Here is a 22935-nt window from a genome sequence, read left to right on the forward strand (position 1 = left end):
CAACTAATCCCTATGGGGGAGTGTATTTTAGCTTAGCAGGGCTGCGATCGCTTGTGCAGCCCTGCTAAGCAAAAAAGTTTTCATCAACCTAGGAGTAAGGCTGGAGCTACTTACCCTGTGCGACGGATCTAGCGACATTCCTCCCGGCTTTGACGTCAGACATCTGCCCTCCGTTTGCCTCCATACCATCATGACGCCATAATGGCCAGTGACCAGCTAATGTGATGCCGGCTTAGTACTCCCCACTCTTCTTTCTTCTGGCTGTTAGGGGTGGCGGCGTGCTGCGGGAATGTACACTCGTCGTGGGGTGGCTTGCAAATAGTTCCCTCAGGAGCTAGTGTCCTGTCAGCGGGGAACGGGACCATTAAGCCTGAGAGAGATTGGGCCGTTTCCCACCGTAAGCAGGGGGGGAGGGGGGCGCTCATTTCAAGCAGCGGTGAAATGAGCGATCTCACTAGATTTGGCATGCATGCATGCATGCCAAATCTAGAGGCGGCGATAGCAACGCGCAGGACCGGCACCCTACACAGGGAGAGATCCGTGCTTATAGTTTAAGCATACCTCCAAACATGACCCTCTCCAGGAGGGACAAAATACTCTCCTTATGGACTTTCCTCTTTATGTATGATTGCCATCACCTGTGCTGAACAAGTGAATTGGATAAGAAAGGTGTTTCAGCACAGGTGATGGCAATCATAAATTAAGAGGGACGTCCAGGAGCAGAGCATTGTGTCCCTCCTAGAGAGGGTCATGTTGGGAGGTATGATTTAAGCACGGATCTCTCTGTGTGTACGCCCTTTACTTCTGTAGCGCAGAAAAATTCCATTGTGCTTTACAATTGGAAACAACAGTGATAAAACCAAAGTGGGTAATAACAGTCATAGAGGGAGGAAAACCCTGCTTGCAATACATAACGTCTGTTGATTTTGATAAATGAACATAAATAAGACAGAATAATTTATTCTTATATTTTACTTAATATTCATGTAAAATGTAAATCAAAACGTATGCATATTTTAGATACAGCAGCAGCCAGTGATTGCCTTCCTAGGGAGCGCGTGCCGGGCTGGGGGCGGCAGCAGCAATAGAGCGAGAGGGAGAGCGAGCACTTCCTGGAGCCGCAGCTGAGGTTTAACTTCCTCTTAGTCACATAGAGAGAGAGAGAGAGAGTGAGTGGGAGGAGGGAGGTAAAATCGGGATGGAGGAAAAAAGAGAGAGAAAGAGAGAAAGGAGGAGTCTCCGGAAAGCAGCCTGAAGTGCTTCAACAACTGGTGTCTTCCCCTTAGGACTGCGGCCAACGCTGCTATTACTAATATTATTGTAACGGGGAGAGGGGCGGGCTCTGGCTATAGGGACCCGGGATAGTTACCCTCATAGTCTGTACATCAGGGAGAGGGTGCAGGGAGTCCGGGGTGCATGTGAGGACGGTGGGGAGACAGGGTGCAGGCTGCAGGTGATGTAGAGGGGGCAGGGTCTGCACCTTACCATATAGCTGCTGCACATACCGTCGGGATCGCTAAATGTGAGGGTGCTGCTGATTTTTAGTCACCGCTTCCCGTTTTCTCCCACCCTCCTATAAGCAGCGGGCTCTGTGCCAATGGCCCCCGGTTGCTGAGAGCAGACCGTCCTTTGTAGGAGAATCTCCCCTGGTCATGTCGGGCTCAAGTACTCCTAAGTCCTTGCCCTCCTCCGGGCAGAAGTCCCTGCATGACATAAAGCACCCCCTGAGCTGCTCCCCTGGGGCTGAAGAAGATACAGGTGGAGATGGGTTTGTTGTAATTGACACCCCTAGCCCAGATTTACCCCACACTGAGCCCAGCAGCATAGCAGACAAGGTAAGGAAATGGATAAAATCAGGTGGGAACATGACCTGTAATACAGTATACAGAGGATATAGTTTCCTCTGAATTATTTAGTGTGTATTGCAATATACACTTTGTATTCCTGCAAAAAAACAAACAAACATGTAATACACCTTATGTTATGGTTGTGTGAAATACATACAGAATGATACCATTAATTGTGAAAAAGGTATTGAGTAAATTAACTATTTTTGACTGTTGAATTATAACCTATAAATACGATTTTGTAAATGGCACTCTTAAGGTTTGTGGTGTGAAAGTAAAACTGATGTGCATCAAATTTTGTTAATATATTTCAAATTTGTAGCAGCTGTGTGCAATTTGTGTGCAAGTGAGCTGTCATTTTAGGACAGGCATGGATAACCTGTGGCTCTTCAGTGGTTGTGAAACTACAGGAACCAGCATATTCTGGCTAATATCCCCAGCCCTGTTTTAGGACATACTGTAAACATGGTGAAATAATGATAACGTGTAAAGGGTGTGATGGAAAAAGAATGTTGAAACTACTATATATCTCTTGTTATGTAATGTGTTGCACCTAGAGATGAAGAAATACAGACACGGCTAGTCATGCAATGTTTGACATGTATTTACATAGTGCTGCCCTACACTGCTTAAACTTCACTCACTCCTTGATTCCATGCCTTGGAATAGGGGCCTTTTCAGCTGGTACACAATTGCCTCTTGCCATATTGAAGGTTTGGTAGAAACCATTTTGGAAACCGTCACTTATAAGTTGCTATACATACCTAGCAGCATTTGACCCTGTACACACTTAGGCTAGGGCCACACGTAGCGGCCAAGCGGGTCCCGCTGGACGGGACCCGCTTGGCAGGGTGGGGGATTTTGTGTGCACACGGATCCTGTTCCGCAGAACAGGATCCGGCCAGTGACACACAGGATTGTGAACACATATATTGAAATGTATGTGTTCACTATGAAATTCTGCTGTCCTTTCTTCCAGCCCGAGCGCAGCATGCTGTGGTCTGCGGCGGGACTGCCGCACATGTGTGGACAACTGCATGGGCACCCATGTGCAATCTCCTTGCGGCCAAGCGGGTTGTAGCCTTAGGTCCTGATTTTAAGCTGGGAGCCAAAACAACGAACAAAAAAAAGCAAGTACAGTAAAGGGGGGTACTCACGGAGCGATCGCTGCTTAAAATCTAAGCAATCTGACTAGATTGCTTAGATTTTAAGCAGCGATCACTCCGTGTGTACCCCTCACAGCGATAGCAATGCGCAGCCCCGCGCATCGCTATCGCTGGTGCTAGATTGGCCTACATGCAGGTCGCTCACTTCACCCGCTGGGTGAAGTGAGCAGCCCCCCCGTCTCCCACCGCATGCTCAGCACACATCGCGCTGTACTGAGCAGGGGAGAGATGTGTGCTGAGCGTCATCTCTCCCCAAATTGTGCCGTGAATACGGCCCTTAACTGTGCATCTGGGCAAAGTGGGGCAGATGTAACCTGTGCAGAGACATTTAGCTTTGAGAGAGGTGTGTCCAAACTCAAATCTAATTTCCAAAACAGTGAATACTGGAAATGTGTTTGCTCATGGACACCATATGGTGCTGAATGTTTAAGAATTCTCATGTGCTACTGATAGTGTTTTTTTTTTTTTTTTTTAGAAGTAAAGTTTCTCTGACGTCCTAGTGGATGCTGGGTACTCCGTAAGGACCATGGGGAATAGACTGGCTCCGCAGGAGACTGGGCACTCTTAAAAGAAAGATTAGGTACTATATCTGGTGTGCACTGGCTCCTCCCTCTATGCCCCTCCTCCAGACCTCAGTTAGAATCTGTGCCCGGCCAGAGCTAGATGCACCTAGTGGGCTCTCCTGAGCTTCCTAGAAAGAAAGTATTTGTTAGGTTTTTTATTTTCAGTGAGATCTGCTGGCAACAGACTCACTGCTACGAGGGACTGAGGGGAGAGAAGCAAACCTACCTGCTTGCAGCTAGCTTGTGCTTCTAAGGCTACTGGACACCATTAGCTCCAGAGGGATCGAACACAGGGCCCGACCTCGATCGTCCGTTCCCGGAGCCGCGCCGCCGTCCCCCTTGCAGAGCCAGAAGACGGAAGAATAAAGATGAAAAACTGCGTCTGAAGACTCCTGTCTTCATTAAGGTAGTGCACAGCACTGCAGCTGTGCGCCATTGCTCCCATAGCACACCACACACTCCGGTCACTGTTGGGTGCAGGGCGCTGGGGGGGGCGCCGCCCTGGACAGCAATTAGTTTACCTTTTGGCATAAATTAGCACATAATACAGTGTATAACACTGTATATGTGCAAAACCCCCCGCCATTAACATTCTAAAAAGCGGGAGAAGCCCGCCGCTGAGGGGGCGGGGCTATCTTCCTCAGCACAGCCAGCGCCATTTTCTCTTCACAGCTCCGCTGGAAGGACGCTCCCCAGGCTCTCCCCTGCAGTATCCAGTACGACAAGGGTAAAAAAGAGAGGGGGGGCACTTAAATTTAGGCGCAATTTGTGTATTAGCAGCTATTGGGAAAAATCACTCAGTATAGTGGATATCCCTGTGTTATATAGCGCTGTGGTGTGTGCTGGCATACTCTCTCTCTGTCTCCCCAAAGGACTTTGTGGGGTCCTGTCCTCAGTCAGAGCATTCCCTGTGTGTGTGCGGTGTGTCGGTACGGCTGTGTCGACATGTTTGAGGAGGAGGGCTATGTGGAGGCGGAGCAGGAGCCGATAAGTGTGATGTCGCCCCCTACGGGGCCAAGATAAAAAGTAGATCCAAAGTGCGCAATAAATGTTACAGTGGGCAGCCGTCACACAGAAAAAGGGAACACCAAATCCCTGTAGTACAATGCAAACAGAAAGGATTTATGTGTGCATAGGCGCCTTAGTAACAAAGATGAGAGGATAATGTAAAACAATATTTATTTACACAATAAAAACATAGAAGCATAAACAGCGTAACAAAATATAATGAACATATATATTGCACTTGTCCCAAAAAGGATTTCTCACCCTCTAATGGATTTGCGGTGGGCAGATGGCTTTCTCAGCAAAAAAGCGATCAGTTCCCAGTGTGGTTCAGATGGCACCACCGCAAAAAGCTTTTATCTTTAGAAGGCTGAGTAGGGATTCAGTCCGTGCATTCAAAATAGGGTATCCATATCGTCCAAACAACGCGTTTCGGAGTGTGCAACTCCTTTTTCAAGCTTGGATCTACGGGGCCGACACCAGAGTGGATGGATATGTGGAAGGTATTAACCGACAGTGTCAACTCTTTACATAAAAGGTTCGATGACGTAACAGCCTTAGGACAGCCGGCATCTCAGCCCGCGCCTGCCCAGGCGTCTCAGAGGCCATCAGGGGCTCAAAAACGCCCGCTAGCTCAGATGGCAGACACAGATGTCGACACGGAGTCTGACTCCAGTGTAGACGAGGATGAGACAAATGTACAGTCCACAAGGGCCATCCGATGCATGATTACGGCAATGAAAAATGTGTTGCACATTTCTGACATTAACCCAGTTACCACTAAAAAGGGTATTATGTTTGGGGAGAAAAAGCAGCCAGTGACTTTTCCCCCATCTGATGAATTAAATGAATTGTGTGAGGAAGCGTGGTGTTCCCCTGATAAGAAACTAGTGGTTTCTAAGAGGTTACTGATGGCGTACCCTTTCCCGCCAACGGATAGGTTACGCTGGGAGACATCCCCTAGGGTGGACAAGGCGCTCACACGATTATCTAAAAGGGTGGCACTGCCATCTCAGGATACGGCCGCCCTAAAGGAGCCTGCAGATAGGAAGCAGGAGGCTATCCTGAAGTCTGTTTATACACACTCAGGTACTATACTGAGACCCGCTATTGCCTCAGCATGGATGTGTAGTGCTGCAGCAGCATGGTCTGATACCCTGTCAGACAACATTGATACCCTCGACAGGGATGCTATTTTGCTAACCATAGAGCATATAAAGGACGTCGCCTTGTATATGAGGGATGCACAGAGGGACTTATGCCGGCTGGCATCTAGAATTAATGCAATGTCCATTTCTGCCAGGAGAGTATTATGGACTCGGCAGTGGACAGGTGATGCTGATTCTAAAAGGCACATGGAGGTTTTGCCTTATAAGGGTGAGGAATTGTTTGGGGACGGTCTCTCGGACCTCGTATCCACAGCAACAGCTGGGAAGTCGACTTTTTTACCTCAGTTTCCCTCACAGCCTAAGAAAGCACCGTATTATCAAGTACAGTTCTTTCGGCCTCAGAAAGGCAAGCGAGTCAGAGGCGCATCCTTTCTGCCCAGAGGCAGGGGTAGAGGAAAAAAGCTGCACCAGACAGCAAGTTCCCAGGAACAAAAATCCTCCCCTGCTTCCACTAAGTCCACCGCATGACGCTGGGGCTCCACAGGTGGAGCCGGGTGCGGTGGGGGCGCGTCTCCGGAACTTCAGCGACCAGTGGGTTCGCTCACAGGTGGATCTCTGGGTTCTACAAGTGGTATCTCATGGATACAAGCTGGAGTTCGAGGCGACTCCCCCTCGCCGTTACCTCAAATCAGCATTGCCAGCGGCTCCCAGGGAAAGGGAGGTAGTGCTGGCGGCTATTCACAAGCTGTACCTTCAGCAGGTGATTATCAAAGTTCCCCTCTTTCAACAGGGACGGGGTTACTATTCCACAATGTTTGTGGTATCGAAACCGGACGGTTCGGTGAGACCCATTCTAAATTTAAAATCCTTGAACACTATGTAAGGAAGTTCAAGTTCAAAATGGAATCGCTCAGGGCGGTTATTGCAAGCCTAGAAGAGGGGGATTTTATGGTGTCGCTGGACATCAAGGACGCTTATCTGCATGTCCCCATTTACCCACCTCACCAGGAGTACCTCAGGTTTGTGGTACAGGACTGTCGTTACCAATTCCAGACGTTGCCGTTTGGTCTGTCCACGGCACCGAGGGTATTTACCAAGGTAATGGCCGAAATGATACTCCTTCGGAAGAAGGGAGTTATAATTATCCCGTACTTGGACGATCTCCTTATAAAGGCGAGGTCCAGAGAGCAGTTGTTAGTCAGCGTAGCACTTTCTCGGGAAGTGTTGCAACAGCACGGCTAGATCCTGAATATCCCAAAGTCGCAGCTGATTCTTGCGACGCGTCTGCTCTTCCTGGGCATGATTCTGGACACAGAACAGAAGAAGGTGTTTCTCCCGGTGGAGAAGGCCCAGGAATTGTCATCGCTGGTCAGGGACCTCCTGAAACCAAAACAGGTGTCGGTGCATCACTGCACGCGAGTCCTGGGAAAGATGGTGGCTTCTTACGAAGCAATTCCTTCGGCAGGTTCCATGCAAGGATCTTTCAGTGGGATCTGTTAGACAAATGGTCCGGATCGCATCTTCAGATGCATCGGTTGATCACCCTGTCCCCAAGGGCCAGGGTGTCTGCTGTGGTGGCTGCAGAGTGCTCATCTTCTCGAGGGCCGCAGATTCGGCATACAGGACTGGATCCTGGTGACCACGGACGCAAGCCTCCGAGGATGGGGGGCAGTCACTCAGGGAAGGAACTTCCAGGGACAGTGGTCAAGTCAGGAGACTTCACTACACATAAATATACTGGAACTAAGGGCCATTTACAACGCCCTGAGTCAAGCAGAGCCCCTGCTTCAAAACCAACCAGTGCTGATTCAATCGGACAACATCACGGCGGTCGCCCATGTAAACCGCCAGGGCAGCACAAGAAGCAGGATGGCGATGGCAGAAGCCACAAGGATTCTCCGATGGGCGGAAAATCACGTGCTAGCACTGTCGGCAGTGTTCATTCCGGGAGTGGACAACTGGGAAGCAGACTTCCTCAGCAGGCACGACCTCCACCCGGGAGAGTGGGGACTTCATCCAGAAGTCTTCACGCAGATTGTAAACCGTTGGGAACGGCCACAGGTGGACATGATGGCGTCCCGCCTCAACAAAAAGCTAAAAAAATATTGCGCCAGGTCAAGAGACCCTCAGGCGATAGCTGTGGACGCACTAGTGACACCGTGGGTGTACCAGTCGGTTTATGTGTTCCCTCCTCTTCCTCTCATACCCAAGGTACTGAGGATAGTAAGAAAGAAAGGAGTAAGAACTATACTCATCGTTCCGGATTGGCCAAGAAGAACTTGGTACCCAGAACTACAAGAAATGATCTCAGAGGAACCATGGCCTCTGCCTCTCAGACAGGACCTGTTACAGCAGGGACCCTGTCTGTTCCAAGACTTACCGCGGCTGCGTTTGACGGCATGGCGGTTGAACGCCGGATCCTAACGGAAAAGGGCATTCCAGATGAAGTGATTCCTACGCTGATAAAGGCTAGGAAAGATGTGACAGCACAACATTATCACCGTATATGGCGAAAATATGTTGCTTGGTGTGAGGCCAGGAAGGCCCCTACAGAGGAATTCCAGCTGGGTCGAGTCCTGCACTTCCTACAGTCAGGAGTGACAATGGGCCTAAAATTAGGATCCATAAAGGTCCAGATTTCGGCCCGATCTATTTTCTTTAAAAAAGAACTGGCTTCACTACCTGAAGTTCAGACGTTTGTTAAGGGAGTGCTGCATATTCAGCCCCCTTTTGTGCCTCCAGTGGCACCTTGGGATCTTAACGTCGTGTTGGATTTCCTGAAATCCCACTGGTTTGAGCCACTTAAGACCGTGGAACTAAAATATCTCACGTGGAAAGTGGTCATGCTATTGGCTTTAGCTTCGGCTAGGCGTGTGTCAGAATTGGCGGCTTTGTCGTGTAAAAGCCCTTATCTGATCTTCCATATGGACAGGGCAGAATTGAGGACTCGTCCCCAATTTCTCCCTAAGGTGGTATCAGCGTTTCATTTGAACCAACCTATTGTGGTGCCTGCGGCTACTCGGGACTTGGAGGACTCCAAGTTACTAGATGTAATCAGGGCTTTGAAAATCTATGTAGCCAGGACGGCTGGAGTCAGGAAAACTGACTCGCTATTTATCCTGCATGCGCCCAACAAGCTGGGTGCTCCTGCTTCAAAGCAAACTATTGCGCGCTGGATCTGTAACACGATTCAGCAAGCTCATTCTGCTGCAGGATTGCCGCATCCTAAATCGGTAAAAGCCCATTTCACGAGGAAGGTGGGCTCTTCTTGGGCGGCTGCCCGAGGGGTCTCGGCTTTACAACTTTGCCGAGCTGCTACTTGGTCGGGTTCAAACACATTTGCTAAATTCTACAAGTTTGATACCCTGGCTGAGGAGGACCTAGAGTTCGCTCATTCGGTGCTGCAGAGTCGTCCGCACTCTCCCGCCCGTTTGAGAGCTTTGGTATAATCCCCATGGTCCTTACGGAGTACCCAGCATCCACTAGGACGTCAGAGAAAATAAGAATTTACTCACCGGTAATTCTATTTCTCGTAGTCCGTAGTGGATGCTGGGAGCCCGTCCCAAAGTGCGTACTCTCTGCAATACATGTATATAGTTATTGCTTACCTAAAGGGTTATTGTTTTGAGCCATCTGTTGACTGAGGCTCAGTTGTTGTTCATACTGTTAACTGGGTATGGTTATCACAAGTTGTACAGTGTGGCTGGTATGAGTCTTACCCTGGATTCCAAATCCTTTCCTAGTAATGTCAGCTCTTCCGGGCACAGTTTCCTTAACTGAGGTCTGGAGGAGGGGCATAGAGGGAGGAGCCAGTGCACACCAGATATAGTACCTAATCTTTCTTTTAAGAGTGCCCAGTCTCCTGCGGAGCCCGTCTATTCCCCATGGTCCTTACGGAGTACCCAGCATCCACTACGGACTACGAGAAATAGAATTACCGGTGAGTAAATTCTTATTTTATGTATGTATGTATGTTAATCTATTCGGTGTCGGTTTAGTATTATAATTCAGTTGACTGTATTTAGTTATGCCTCTGGGTGCCACTGGTGTAGACATTTTGATGCCCTGGGTGTCCCTCACATAGTCCTGTTTTGCGGGCCCATAATAGTCACGTCTGATAAGCATGTAATGTGCCAACTCCCACATGCTGCACACTACACCTGCACTAGCCTATAGGCTACCAAGGCTTCATAGTGACCATTAGAGGGTCTTATAAGGAAAACATAAATTAAATCTATACGAGTATGTAGTCCCTAAAGCAGCACACCACATGCCTAGCCCTTTCACACACCCACCATGCCATTAGTCCCTACATACTGTACTGTCATTGCAAGTCATACTTTTTTTTTTAGAAACTTAATTAGGGAGCACTGTGACTCCCAATGAAGAGCCATAGTTTTAAACACAAATTGTTTTTTTCCCCCTCACTTATCTACAGCAATATAACTTGTGGGGTGGGGGTGGTGACTCGGTTGCTTTAATCGCGGCCGTCAAAGTAGCAATCCACTTGTTCTGCCGTTTGGGTGCCCAGCTACCACGGAGGTCATGTTTTTCCTCACAGCCTCCTGAGGTACGATAAAAAATGGGACTAAACTCTGCACTTTGTGCGTCCAAACAGTACAGTAACTTACCTTGCCTCTGCTCCTGCTCATACACTCCAGCAGTATCACACATCTGCTGGTCTCTTCCACTTCATGCACGCTGATTGCTGACATGCCTGAAAGGTAACATTGAAACGTGATCTATTACGTGGTCAGTAGGGTGCCGCAGCAGCCAGGGGATGTCGAATGCAGGCAGCTGTGGCTGGAGTCTACTGGTCACAAAGGTGCTGTCAGGCCCAGTGATGCCAGAGCTCTGCATATTGCACCGCCCTAGTTACGGCCCTGGTGGCGCCCCACAAACAAACACCCTTTTGATTGTCAAATCTAAATGGCAGTGTAAAAAGAAAGCTGTCCTGCATTTGTAGGCTACATGCAAAATCAGCCAGTGTTTATCTGCATGCAAAAAATAAATGTATTTTCCCCCTTTGCATTGGAGTATAGTTTGTACTTGCTTTTTTGTTTTATTCACCCTTTACTGCCAGTTCAGAATCATTCCCTTAATTTCAGGCTTATTTTAGTAGCATATTTTGTTTCACACAGTCTTGTACAATGGTAAATAACTACAGATATATTCACTTACATCTAGCCTCCCTGCACATTAAATAGCCCTTCTAGTCACACCATGCCATGGCGTGACTTGGTAGCATTGAGCATCTTTTTGTGTGACTGTTTCCATTAAAATGCATCTTTTTCTCAAAACTAAGTGATTAGTATGCACAGTCAGCTTTTGCTGATTAAAATGATATACAGCATGCCTATATTGTGTGCGACCGTGGCTGTATCTGTATACAAAATGGTATACTACAGTGTTTTCCTAGAACACCGTATAACGTAACATAGAATTTGACGGCAGATAAGAACCACTTGGCCCATCTAGTCTGCCCCTTTTTTATCCTTTAGGTAATCTCAACCCTTTTTGAACCTTAATTCTTTGTAAGGATATTCATATGCCAATCCCAAGCATGTTTAAATTGCTCTACAGTCTTAGCCTCTACCACCTCTGATGCGAGGCTATTCCACTTGACAACTACACTTTCTGTGAAGTAAGTTTACCTTAAATTTCCCCTGAACCTGCCTTCCCCCAGTTTCAGTGTATGTCCTCGAGTTCTAATACTCCTCTTCCTTTGAAGAATGTTTCCCTCCTGAACTTTGTTAAAACCCTTGGTATATTTGAAAGTTTCTATCATGTCCCCCCGTATGCAGTTACAGCCACAGTTGTACACAGAATATAGGCATGCCACATATCATTATCAGCAGAGTCTGCTTGTGCATGTTATTCACATAGCGATGAGACTCATCTTTGGCAAAAAAGACGCCCAACGCTAATGCACAGTATATGTTGGCTCATTCATGCCAGGCATTTTCCACTACGTTGGCATATTGAGGCAAGATGTATGAGGACACATCTGTATGAAAGCAGTTGATTGTGGTTGTATAGTAGGATGACCAATTTCATGTTGGAATATTTGGCTTGGTAGGAGTAACTTTTTTTTTTTTTTTTTTTTTGTGTGTGTATATTTTAAACAAAGAAATATAATTTTTTTTAATATGACCTGATTAAAATATACATCTATTAACCCCTATTCAATTAGGGGTTGAATCATAGTTATGCGCAAGTCGCCTGTCATTTTTCTGCATTTCTTGCGGGTGTGGTATGGAAGGTAGATAGTAACTAGGTCGACAGTAAGTGAGGTACGCTGTTGAATATTTACCTTTGTCCAGTTCCATTGATTATATAAACAACATGATTTTGCATCTGATGATAAAGATACCGTTACACATGTAATCTGGTTCCTCACTATGTAATTGAGGTATGCTGTCGATTTGTATATCCTCCCCTGATAATTTTTATGAACCAAAGGACGAAAAGATACTGTTATATATTTTGTTCATGTGAGTGAGTTCACCTCTTCCTCAATTGTGAAGTTATTCTATATACTAACCTGTAGAACCATAAGTCAGAGATTTTCTACACATCATCCTTCTTCAATTATATCTTCCATGTACCTTTGAATTTGAGATAACACTTAGAAAGGAGACCCTATTTTGAAGAAGGATCCATATTACATAGGATAAGTATCTATTTAGATTCTTCACCTATCCTTCATCCTTTTAGACACGGTAGCGCCATCTTCTTCACAATTCCCACACTCTTTTAGATTACATTTGGACTAATTGGGGATAAGTCCAATAGTGAAGTGACGAGGCTGCCACCTAGTCCAGTGAAGCGCCAAGTAAACTCCAAAACATCCATTTCCAACTAGGTAGACAGTGTCTAGGTCGACCACTATTGCTCAACAGTAACTAGGTTAACAGGGATTTTAGGTCGACATGTTCTAGGTCAAAAGATCGATATGAATTATTTTTCTCTGACGTCCTAGCGGATGCTGGGAACTCCGTAAGGACCATGGGGAATAGCGGCTCCGCAGGAGACTGGGCACAAAAGTAAAGCTTTAGGACTACCTGGTGTGCACTGGCCCCTCCCCCTATGACCCTCCTCCAAGCCTCAGTTAGATTTTTGTGCCCGGCCGAGAAGGGTGCACACTAGGGGCTCTCCTGAGCTTCTTAGTAAAAGTTTAGTTTTAGGTTTTTTATTTTCAGTGAGACCTGCTGGCAACAGGCTCACTGCATCGAGGGACTAAGGGGAGAAGAAGCGAACCTGCCTGCTTGCAGCCAGCTTGGGCTTCTTAGGCTACTGGACACCATTAGCTCCAGAGGGACCGAACACAGGCCCAGCCTCGGAGTCCGGTCCTAGAGCTGCGCCGCCGGCCCCCTTACAGAGCCAGAAGCGAGAAGAGGTCCGGAAAAATCGGCGGCAGAAGACATCAGTCTTCAACAAGGTAGCGCACAGCACTGCAGCTGTGCGCCATTGCTCCTCAGGCACACTTCACACTCCGGTCACTGAGGGTGCAGGGCGCTAGGGGGGGGCGCCCTGAGCAGCAATGTAAAACACCTTGGCTGGCGAAAATACACCACATATAACCCCCAGGGCTATATGGATGTGTTTTAACCCCTGCCAGAATTCACCAAAAAGCGGGAGAAAAGACCGCCGAGAAGGGGGCGGAGCCTATCTCCTCAGCACACGGGCGCCATTTTCCATCACAGCTCCGCTGGAAGGACGTCTCCCTGACTCTCCCCTGCAGTCCTGCACTACAGAAAAGGGTAAAAAAGAGAGGGGGGGCACTAATTTGGCGCAGTTTTGATAATAACCGCAGCTATAAAGGGAAAAGCACGTAATATAGTGGTATTCCTGTCTATATATAGCGCTCTGGTGTGTGCTGGCATACTCTCCCTCTGTCTCCCCAAAGGGCTAGTGGGGTCCTGTCCTCTATCAGAGCATTCCCTGTGTGTGTGCGGTGTGTCGGTACGATTGTGTCGACATGTTTGAGGAGGAAAATGAGATGGAGGCGGAGCAATTGCCTATAATAGAGTTGTCACCCCCTAGGGAGTCCACACCTGAGTGGATGAGCTTATGGAAGGAATTGCGTGACAATGTCAGCTCTTTACGAAAGACAGTTGACGATATGAGACAGCCGGCTACTCAGCTTGTGCCTGTCCAGGGGTCTCAAACGCCATCAGGGGCTCTAAAACGCCCGTTACCTCAGATGGCAGACACAGACACGGATACTGACTCCAGTGTCGACGATGATGAGACAAGTGTGACTTCCAGTAGGGCCACACGTTACATGATTTGAGGCAATGAAAAATGTTTTGCATATTTCTGATAATACAAGTACCACTAAAAAGGGTATTATGTTTGGTGAGAAAAAACTGCCTGTAGTTTTTCCTGTATCCGAGGAATTAAATGAAGTGTGTGATGAGGCGTGGGTTTCCCCCGATAAAAAACTGATAATTCCTAAAAGGTTATTGGCATCATACCCTTTCCCGCCAGAGGATAGGGCACGTTGGGAAACACCCCCTAGGGTGGATAAAGCGCTCACACGCTTGTCTAAACAGGTGGCACTACCCTCTCCTGATACGGCCGCCCTAAAGGAACCTGCCGACAGAAAGCAGGAGAATATCCTAAAATGTATATACACTCACACGGGTGTTATACTGCGACCGGCAATCGCCTCAGCCTGGATGTGCAGTGCTGGGGTGGCGTGGTCGGATTCCCTGACTGAAAATATTGATACCCTAGATAGGGACAGTATATTACTGACTATAGAGCATTTAAAAGATGCATTTTTATATATGCGTGATGCGCAGAGGGATATTTGCCGACTGGCATCAAGAGTTAGCGCGCTGTCCATTTCTGCAAGAAGAGGGTTATGGACGCAGCAGTGGTCAGGTGATGCGGATTCCAAAAGGCACATGGAAGTATTGCCTTATAAGGGAAAGGAGTTATTTGGGGTAGGTCTATCAGACCTGGTAGCCACGGCAACTGCTGGAAAATCCACATTTTTACCCCATGTAGCCTCTCAACATAAGAAGACGCCGTATTATCAGGCGCAGTCCTTTCGGCCCCATAAGGGCAAGCGGGCAAAAGGCTCCTCATTTCTGCCCCGTGGCAGAGGGAGAGGAAAAAGGCTGCAGCACACAGCCAGTTCCCAGGAACAGAAGCCCTCTCCCGCCTCCGCAAAGTCCTCAGCATGACGCTGGGGCTTTACAAGCGGACTCGGGCACGGTGGGGGCCCGTCTCAAGAAGTTCAGCGCGCAGTGGGCCCACTCGCAAGTGGACCCCTGGATCCTTCAGGTGGTATCTCAGGGGTACAAATTGGAATTCGAGACGTCTCCCCCTCGCCATTTCCTAAAGTCTGCTTTACCGACGTCTCCCTCAGACAGGGAGGCAGTATTGCAAGCCATTCACAAGCTGTATTCCCAGCAGGTGATAATCAAGGTACCCCTCCTGCAACAGGGAAAGGGGTATTATTCCACACTGTTTGTGGTACCGAAGCCGGACGGCTCGGTGAGACCAATTTTAAATCTAAAATCCTTGAACACTTACATACAGAAGTTCAAATTCAAGATGGAGTCACTCAGAGCAGTGATTGCAAACCTGGAAGAAGGGGATTATATGGTGTCTCTGGACATCAAAGAGAACAGTTAGAAGTCGGGGTAGCACTATCTCAGATAGTGTTGCGGCAGCACGGTTGGATTCTCAATATTCCAAAATCGCAGCTGATCCCGACGACACGCCTTCTATTCCTAGGGATGATCCTGGACACAGTCCAGAAAAAGGTTTTTCTCCCGGAGGAGAAAGCCAGGGAGTTATCCGAGCTAGTCAGAAATCTCCTAAAACCAGGCCAAGTCTCAGTGCATCAATGCACAAGGGTCCTGGGAAAAAATGGTGGCTTCCTACGAAGCATTCCCATTCGGCAGATTCCACGCAAGAACCTTCCAGTGGGATCTGCTAGACAAATGGTCCGGGTCGCATCTTCAGATGCATCAGTGGATAATCTTGTCACCAAAGACAAGGGTGTCTCTCCTGTGGTGGTTGCAGAGTGCTCATCTTCTAGAGGGCCGCAGATTCGGCATTCAGGACTGGGTCCTGGTGACCACGGATGCCAGCCTGAGAGGCTGGAGAGCAGTCACACAGGGAAGAAATTTCCAGGGCTTGTTGTCAAGCCTGGAGACATCACTTCACATAAATATCCTGGAGCTAAGGGCCATCTACAATGCTCTAAGCCTAGCAAGACCTCTGCTTCAAGGTCAGCCGGTGCTGATCCAGTCAGACAACATCACGGCAGTCGCCCACGTAAACAGACAGGGCGGCACAAGAAGCAGGAGGGCAATGGCAGAAGCTGCAAGGATTCTTCGCTGGGCGGAAAATCATGTGATAGCACTGTCAGCAGTGTTCATTCCGGGAGTGGACAACTGGGAAGCAGACTTCCTCAGCAGGCACGACCTCCACCCGGGAGAGTGGGGACTTCATCCAGAAGTCTTCCACATGATTGTGAACCGTTGGGAAAAACCAAAGGTGGACATGATGGCGTCCCGCCTCAACAAAAAACTAGACAGGTATTGCGCCAGGTCAAGGGACCCTCAGGCAATAGCTGTGGACGCTCTGGTAACACCATGGGTGTACCAGTCAGTGTATGTGTTCCCTCCTCTGCCTCTCATACCCAAGGTACTGAGAATTATAAGACGGAGAGGAGTAAGAACTATACTCGTGGCTCCGGATTGGCCAAGAAGGACTTGGTACCCGGAACTTCAAGAGATGCTCACAGAGGACCCGTGGCCTCTACCTCTAAGAAGGGACCTGCTCCAGCAGGGACCCTGTCTGTTCCAAGACTTACCCTATTACAGCCAAGTTAAACCAAACCACAATATTTACTCAGGCTCTAACTGAAAGAAAAAAGATAAATATAACAATGTGTTCACAGTGATATTTAGTAAAGAAGTAACAAATAGCAATATTCCAAAGGGTTGGAGATTATATATATATATATATATATATATATATATATATATATATATATAATTATTATTATTATTATTATTATTATTATTATTATTATTATTATTATTATTATTATTATTATTATTATTATTATTATTATTATTATTATTATTATTATTATTATTATTATTATTATTAGAGAGAAAGATATAGAAATATATCTCTATTTAATATAAATTGTAGCAGAGACAGCACTCTGCCATGGATTTAGAATTGCAGCATTATGGCTAATGAGATTCCAGGTCAGGTGGTAATGTTGTTCATGGTTGAGAAGCAATGTTTTACAGGCACCTGTAAGAGTGTGTTAAATGGGTTATAGGAACAAGGGGACAATGCTTCGGATGGTCACTAGCATCCAGAAGGGGCTGCGGGGACGTCGGGGCCAATGGACTTGTACGAAGGTGAACCTGTATCGCTATGAACTTGTACTCTTGTGATCCTGTACTGCTATGCTAAAAGAGTACTGTGCTGTCTGGCCCAACAAATAAATAAAGAAACTGGTGAAGTTTATCCAGTCTGTGATTCCTGTCACAATTGATATATAGATACTGTATATAATGTAATTGTTGGAGACCTGCACTAACTGCAGCAATATTTCAGTCTGGGGTGCAGCCTCATTAAGGCAACAAAGTGCTGTGTGCTTACTTATCTAAAGTAAAAAGGCAGAGGACATGCACCATTTCTAGCTGCATCAAATTGTAGTAGTTTATTGTTTACATACCACTGTTAAGAAAAAAAAATGTCTGCCATTTTGGACCTTTTTCAAGGTTAGCTATACCACAGAACTACTGGATTTTAGCTAAAAATACATTGTTTAGATTAAAATCACAGAAGCTCTGCAATCACCATATGCATAAAAAAAACCCCTCAAAGCTGTATTCTCTTTAAACAGAAAATGGAATACCCTTTCAGACCGCCAGCTTTTAACACGGGTTAGTGCACATGAGCGCGCATAACCTGTGTTGCTGTGCGGTCTGAAAGGGGCCAGTTGAAATAATCCGGGTCGAGCGACCCGGTATTTCAACTTAGGTAGCAAGCAGGGTTGAATGCATGTTTAACCTGGCTCACTGTGCCGTGTGAATGGGAAAGCCGGGCCGATGCGACCCGTTTACCGTTCACACTCTAGGGACATGATCTCCAAGTGTCGCCCCCGCCCGTGTCACCACTGACGTCACCAACCATGCAATATGCCGGATTGTGAATAGGGGCTCAGGCGGGTGGCATCTGTGTACGGCTCCTGGGTGCGACCCACCTTACGCAGTCTAAAAGGGGTATTAGTTTCGATTGTTGCAACATTTGTTAAGTTGACCAACTGTGCCAAAGTCTTCCCCATAATGTGATTTGTGATATATAATACTCAAATATTCATATGACAAAAGTCCAAATTATTCCATAAAAATATACAGTAAATGCAATTATTAAGACTTGCTGAACAATAAATATTGTAGGTTAAAACCTCCTATTAGATATATGATAGATAAATATAGGATCAAATGGATATATCTTTAGATTGGTGATAAAGGCAAAATATCCAATATAAAGAATTTTGTTACAAGGCATCTGAAAAGAAATATAGAAAGAGAAGCAGAATAGCCCCATCTGAAAAAGGTTTTTACTGCTTGTGAGTATTAGTACAGGTATTCACAGGGGTGATTCAAAGGTTTTTTTGAGTGTGTGTGTGTGTGTGTGTGTATATATATATAGATATATAGATATATATATATATCTCTATCTATATATATATATATCTCTATCTATCTATCTATCTATCTATCTATCTATCTATCTATCTATCTATCTATCTATCTATCTATCTATCTATCTATCTATCTATCTAATCATCATTTTAGATGGGGTGATATGCAAATGTTCTGGCGCCCATTTTTTCTTCGCACCTGTCGAACCCAACAGCACCGGGTTTATTTGTGCAAAGCGGTTGAACTATACTAAAGTAATGCGCATAACAAGAGTAAGCTGTACTTTTCACACATTTTTGCATGCAGAAATAAAGGGTGCCCGCTGTATGCGCATCCGATTGGAGCAGCAATTGAGTTGCTCCGTTGGATGCAGTTCGCCCAAAAACTTTTCATTACCCCAACACTGAATTCAAAGTGACCACCTGATGACAGAATGTTCCATTTGCAGTATTATTATGGTGTTTATTCAGAGTTAGCAAACCAAAAAAGCAGACTAATGGGTAAAACCATGTGCACTGCAGGTGGGCAGGTGTAACATGTGCAGAGAGAGTTCGATTTGGGTGGGTTGTGTTCAAACGGAATTTTAAATTGCAGTGTAAAAATAAAGCAGCCAGTATTTACCCTGCACAGAAACAATACAACCCACCCAAATCTAACTCTCTCTGCACATGTTATATCTGCCACACCTGCAGTGCACATGGTTTTTCCCAGTTGCTAACTTTTTTTGGTTTGCTAATAGCTCTGAATAACCCCTATGTATGCAGACTCACAGCAGTATGGTCCTCTTGTTTTTACAGAATCATGAACTCATTTGAACCCTTTACTCACGTAGGGCGCAGCAAGTCGGACAATTTTCTGACGCTTTTTGACTTGTCACAAGTGGCTATGTGACTGAAACCCTATGACACCTCATACTTGTATATGCCCAGTCCCGGAGCATGTGCAGTGAGAACTTGCAACATACACCCTGCCAACATGCGTATTCTAAATCTGCATCAGCCTCTCCATTTGCCCATTATGATTAGGAGTCGTACTTTTGTAAAACGAATACATTCATGATTTTATGTTTTATTATTTTAAACGCAATAAGGGTAATATACAGTAAAGCATGCTTCTTTTTTTTTACAAACAATTTGTCTTGTAGAACTAATTTAAATACCACGTGCAAGAGGTCCTTTTTGCAGAGTTCATTGCTTTCAAATGTCAAACAAGTTTTATACAATTTTCTGTGGGTTTTTTGGGTCACAAAGCACATTGTTCCAGTGGCGAAGCAGGGCTGATCATCATGGGAGGTGGCGAGGCACGCTTTAGGCAGCTTGACATACCTCAGGGTGCCTGCCTGGGTTGTCCTTTGGACACTCCAGGCAGCACTAAAGCAGTATTACTGGCCACAGGTGCCATTTTGACACTCTGGTAGCCAGATGCCAGAGCCGTGGGCAGTGACTGTGTCAGTCCGAGGGCCCTGTGCTCCACTCACACACTCCTACAAACGGCACTGCATTGTTCCCTAGGGTTCTATCACTGTTATGTTATTTTACTTCTGCCAAAGAAGCACTGCAGGAGGAAGAGATATCTGCTATATTGTGTTGAATAACTGATGCTCATGAAATACAGTAATTGGTAAGAATAGTGAAAATAAGCACTGTTTATGCATTTTTTTTCCAATTTAAAACTGGTAAACTAACATCATTCTCCAGTCAACTTGTTATAATTGAGTGAACCCAGGGGAATGAATTTCCCTAAAAAATGTGTTGGGGCTCTGAAAGAGATGTAATGTTAGCTTATCATTTACAAGCCTTTTCACACAAATGAACATGCACTAACATAGCTCCATACAGAGTTATCTTGCTTTTGTTTTTGCAATTTTTAAATCTGAGACACCTGTAAAATCCTACCTTGTGTATTCAGACCAACTAAAAATCAAATTACTGTCATGTTTGTACTATTAAAAAAAATGCCGTCACCCTTATAAACAAACAAGGCATAGGGAATTACTCCCTGCTCTTCTTTCCTCTGTGTGTTAAGCATTCAGGGACAATATTAAGAAAACTTGCATATAGATTAAGGTGACTATCTCTGCATCCAGGTAGCCATTTGAATCAGAAACAGGGAAAAAAAATATATATCCCCACACTTGTTGATAATATTAGTTATTTGGGCAGTATGGATGGTGTAATGGTTAGCATTACTGTCTCACAGCACTGAGGTCATGGGTTTGATTCCCACCATGGCCCTAACTGTGTGGAGTTTGTATATTCTCCCTGTACTTGCATGGGTTTCCTCCGGTTTACTCCCACAATACAAAAATATCCTGGTAGATTAATTGGCTCCCAACAAAATTACCCCTAGAGTGAATGTGTCTGTGTGCACATGTGATAGGGAATATAGATTGTAAGATCCACTGTGGGCAGGGACTGATGTGAATGGGAAAATATTCTCTGTACAGCACTGCGGAATATGTGTTCGCTATATAAATAACTGGTAATAAATAAATATTATAAGTTGGTATTTTAGGAGTAACGGAAACAAACTGGACATAGAAAAACATGAGATGCAGAATAATCGCATTGGGGCCGATTCAAATGTTTGTTTTCCACGGCCGCCACTAGAGGGCGCCCAACGGCAGCAATTACATTTTTCTGCCATTCGAGCGCCCGACAACCGCAGAGGATACATTTTTTTTTCCTCGCAGCCTCCTGAGGTGCGAGAAAAAATGTGTCCAAACTTGCACTTTGGGTGTCCAAGCTGGCGTTTGTACGCCCAAAGCAGGAGTTTAGACGGGCTTTATGTGGCTAAACCCTGTCTGTTTGGGCGCGATATGAGCGATGTGCAAGGGTGCCCAAATGCATAGTGACTATTGTTTGGGGGTCTAAACGGTCCCATTTAGACGGGAATTTCTTATACGCCCAGAACAATTGAATCCCCCCCCCCCCCCCCCCCCCCCCAGTGGTGCAGTAAGCTACCATAGATAACGAAAATAATCTCGGCATGAGAAAATATACAAGTTGGGAAGTAAAAGGAAATATGAAATCCAGATGAGATCTCTCCCATGTAGAATATTAAGAAAAGGGAAAAAAAATGAGGCGCCCAGTTACACTGGGGGATCATTGTCAGGTAATCAAAGGGAGTACTAGGTGATGCAGTGGAAGGCATTGAAAAAATGTGATACTGGAGAGAGGGTGTGTGGATGGAGCTGTAACTCTCCCATGTTTCAATTAAGGGTCCAACCTAAAAGTGGGTACACACTGGCCGATATATCGGCCGTTCTCTTGAACGGCCGATATATCGCGGGCCTGTTGGCCGGTGTGTACGGGCGATATGTCTGTGAACTCCGTCATTCGATATGTCTGTGAACCCCGCAGGACAGCCGACGGCCAATATATCTACCGATATATTGGTGAGTCGCTGTGTGTGTACGGGTGGTCTGCCGATCGCCCGTAAACATGCTGCGTCACCCGGCGGTGATTAACAGCTGAACTGGGCAGGCGTGTGTACACGCCCGCCCGGTTCATGACGTCAGTCCCCGACGGATCGAGCAGTGTGTATGCTTAACACACTGCCCGATCCGTCCATAGATATATCTGCCGATCAATTGATCGGCAGATATATCTACCAGTGTGTACCCACCTTTAGCCTCCTTGTAAAAGCAAAGTATCCAGTCCATTTGAAATATTTTGCAAAGTTTGTGGTGGTATAACTGGATGGCTTGAGGCAGACGCATAGCCAGAACTTTTTAGGCCCTATAGCAACATTTTGAAGGGGTCCGTGCCCCAGTGCTTCTATAGCGACACCTCTCCACAGCAATTGTTCATTTTATGCTCCATAATTGTCGGAAGTTCATTTTCTGAACCATAGTAGTGCCTTAGTTCATGTTGTGCCCCATAGTAGTGCCCTAGCTTATTTTTTGAACCATAGTAGTGCACTAGTTCACGTTACGTCACATTGTAGAGCTGTCAGTATACATTATGCCACATAGTACCCCCACTTTACATTGACATAGTGTCCCCAGTTAATATTATGCCACATTAGTGCTCCAGTTCATATTATGTGACATAATGCCTTGCAGCTCATTTTATGCCACATTACAATGAGCAGGTCTGGAGGCGTGACTAGATATATTGTAATCCCCAAGGCAACAGTTTGTATGGTCCCTATGTATCTTCCAATGATAAAGAATGTATATAACACATGTAACTTAGACAGGGTATGTGGGCCACTCTCGGCTCTGGGCCCCATAGCTGCTGCACTCCCTGCACCTATGGTAGCTGCGCCCTTGGCTTGAGAATTCGGTATGATTCAATTCTGCAGAATACATTTTTGGACATTTTGTAATAGGCTTCAAGTTTGCCTGAGGTGCGGGTTACCGGCAGATCGCTGACATTTTTTTTAAAGTGGCAGTTATTTGTAAGGCATGGTTTTGCCTTGTAAATGATTGCTGCTTTTAAAGACCCTCTGAGGTCGGCTGACAACCTGCACCCAGAGCCGGCCCAAGGCATAGGCAAACTAGGCAATTACCTAGGGCATTTGGTATGCCTAGGGGCACA

General features: G+C 46.2%; 1 protein-coding gene across 1 annotated transcript in view; it reads left to right on the plus strand.

Moving 5' to 3' along the window:
• Positions 1-1059: 1059 nt before the first annotated feature.
• The window catches only part of SNX30 (sorting nexin family member 30), a 406405-nt gene continuing 384529 nt past the window's right edge, over positions 1060-22935 (plus strand). The window contains exon 1 of the mRNA XM_063914721.1: positions 1060-1835. Within this exon, the coding sequence (XP_063770791.1) occupies positions 1653-1835 (183 nt within the window). The 5' untranslated portion in view covers positions 1060-1652. The remainder of the gene's footprint in view (positions 1836-22935) is intronic.

This window comes from Pseudophryne corroboree, chromosome 1 (genome assembly GCF_028390025.1).
Source record: "Pseudophryne corroboree isolate aPseCor3 chromosome 1, aPseCor3.hap2, whole genome shotgun sequence".
In the NCBI taxonomy this organism is placed as follows: Eukaryota; Metazoa; Chordata; class Amphibia; order Anura; family Myobatrachidae; genus Pseudophryne; species Pseudophryne corroboree.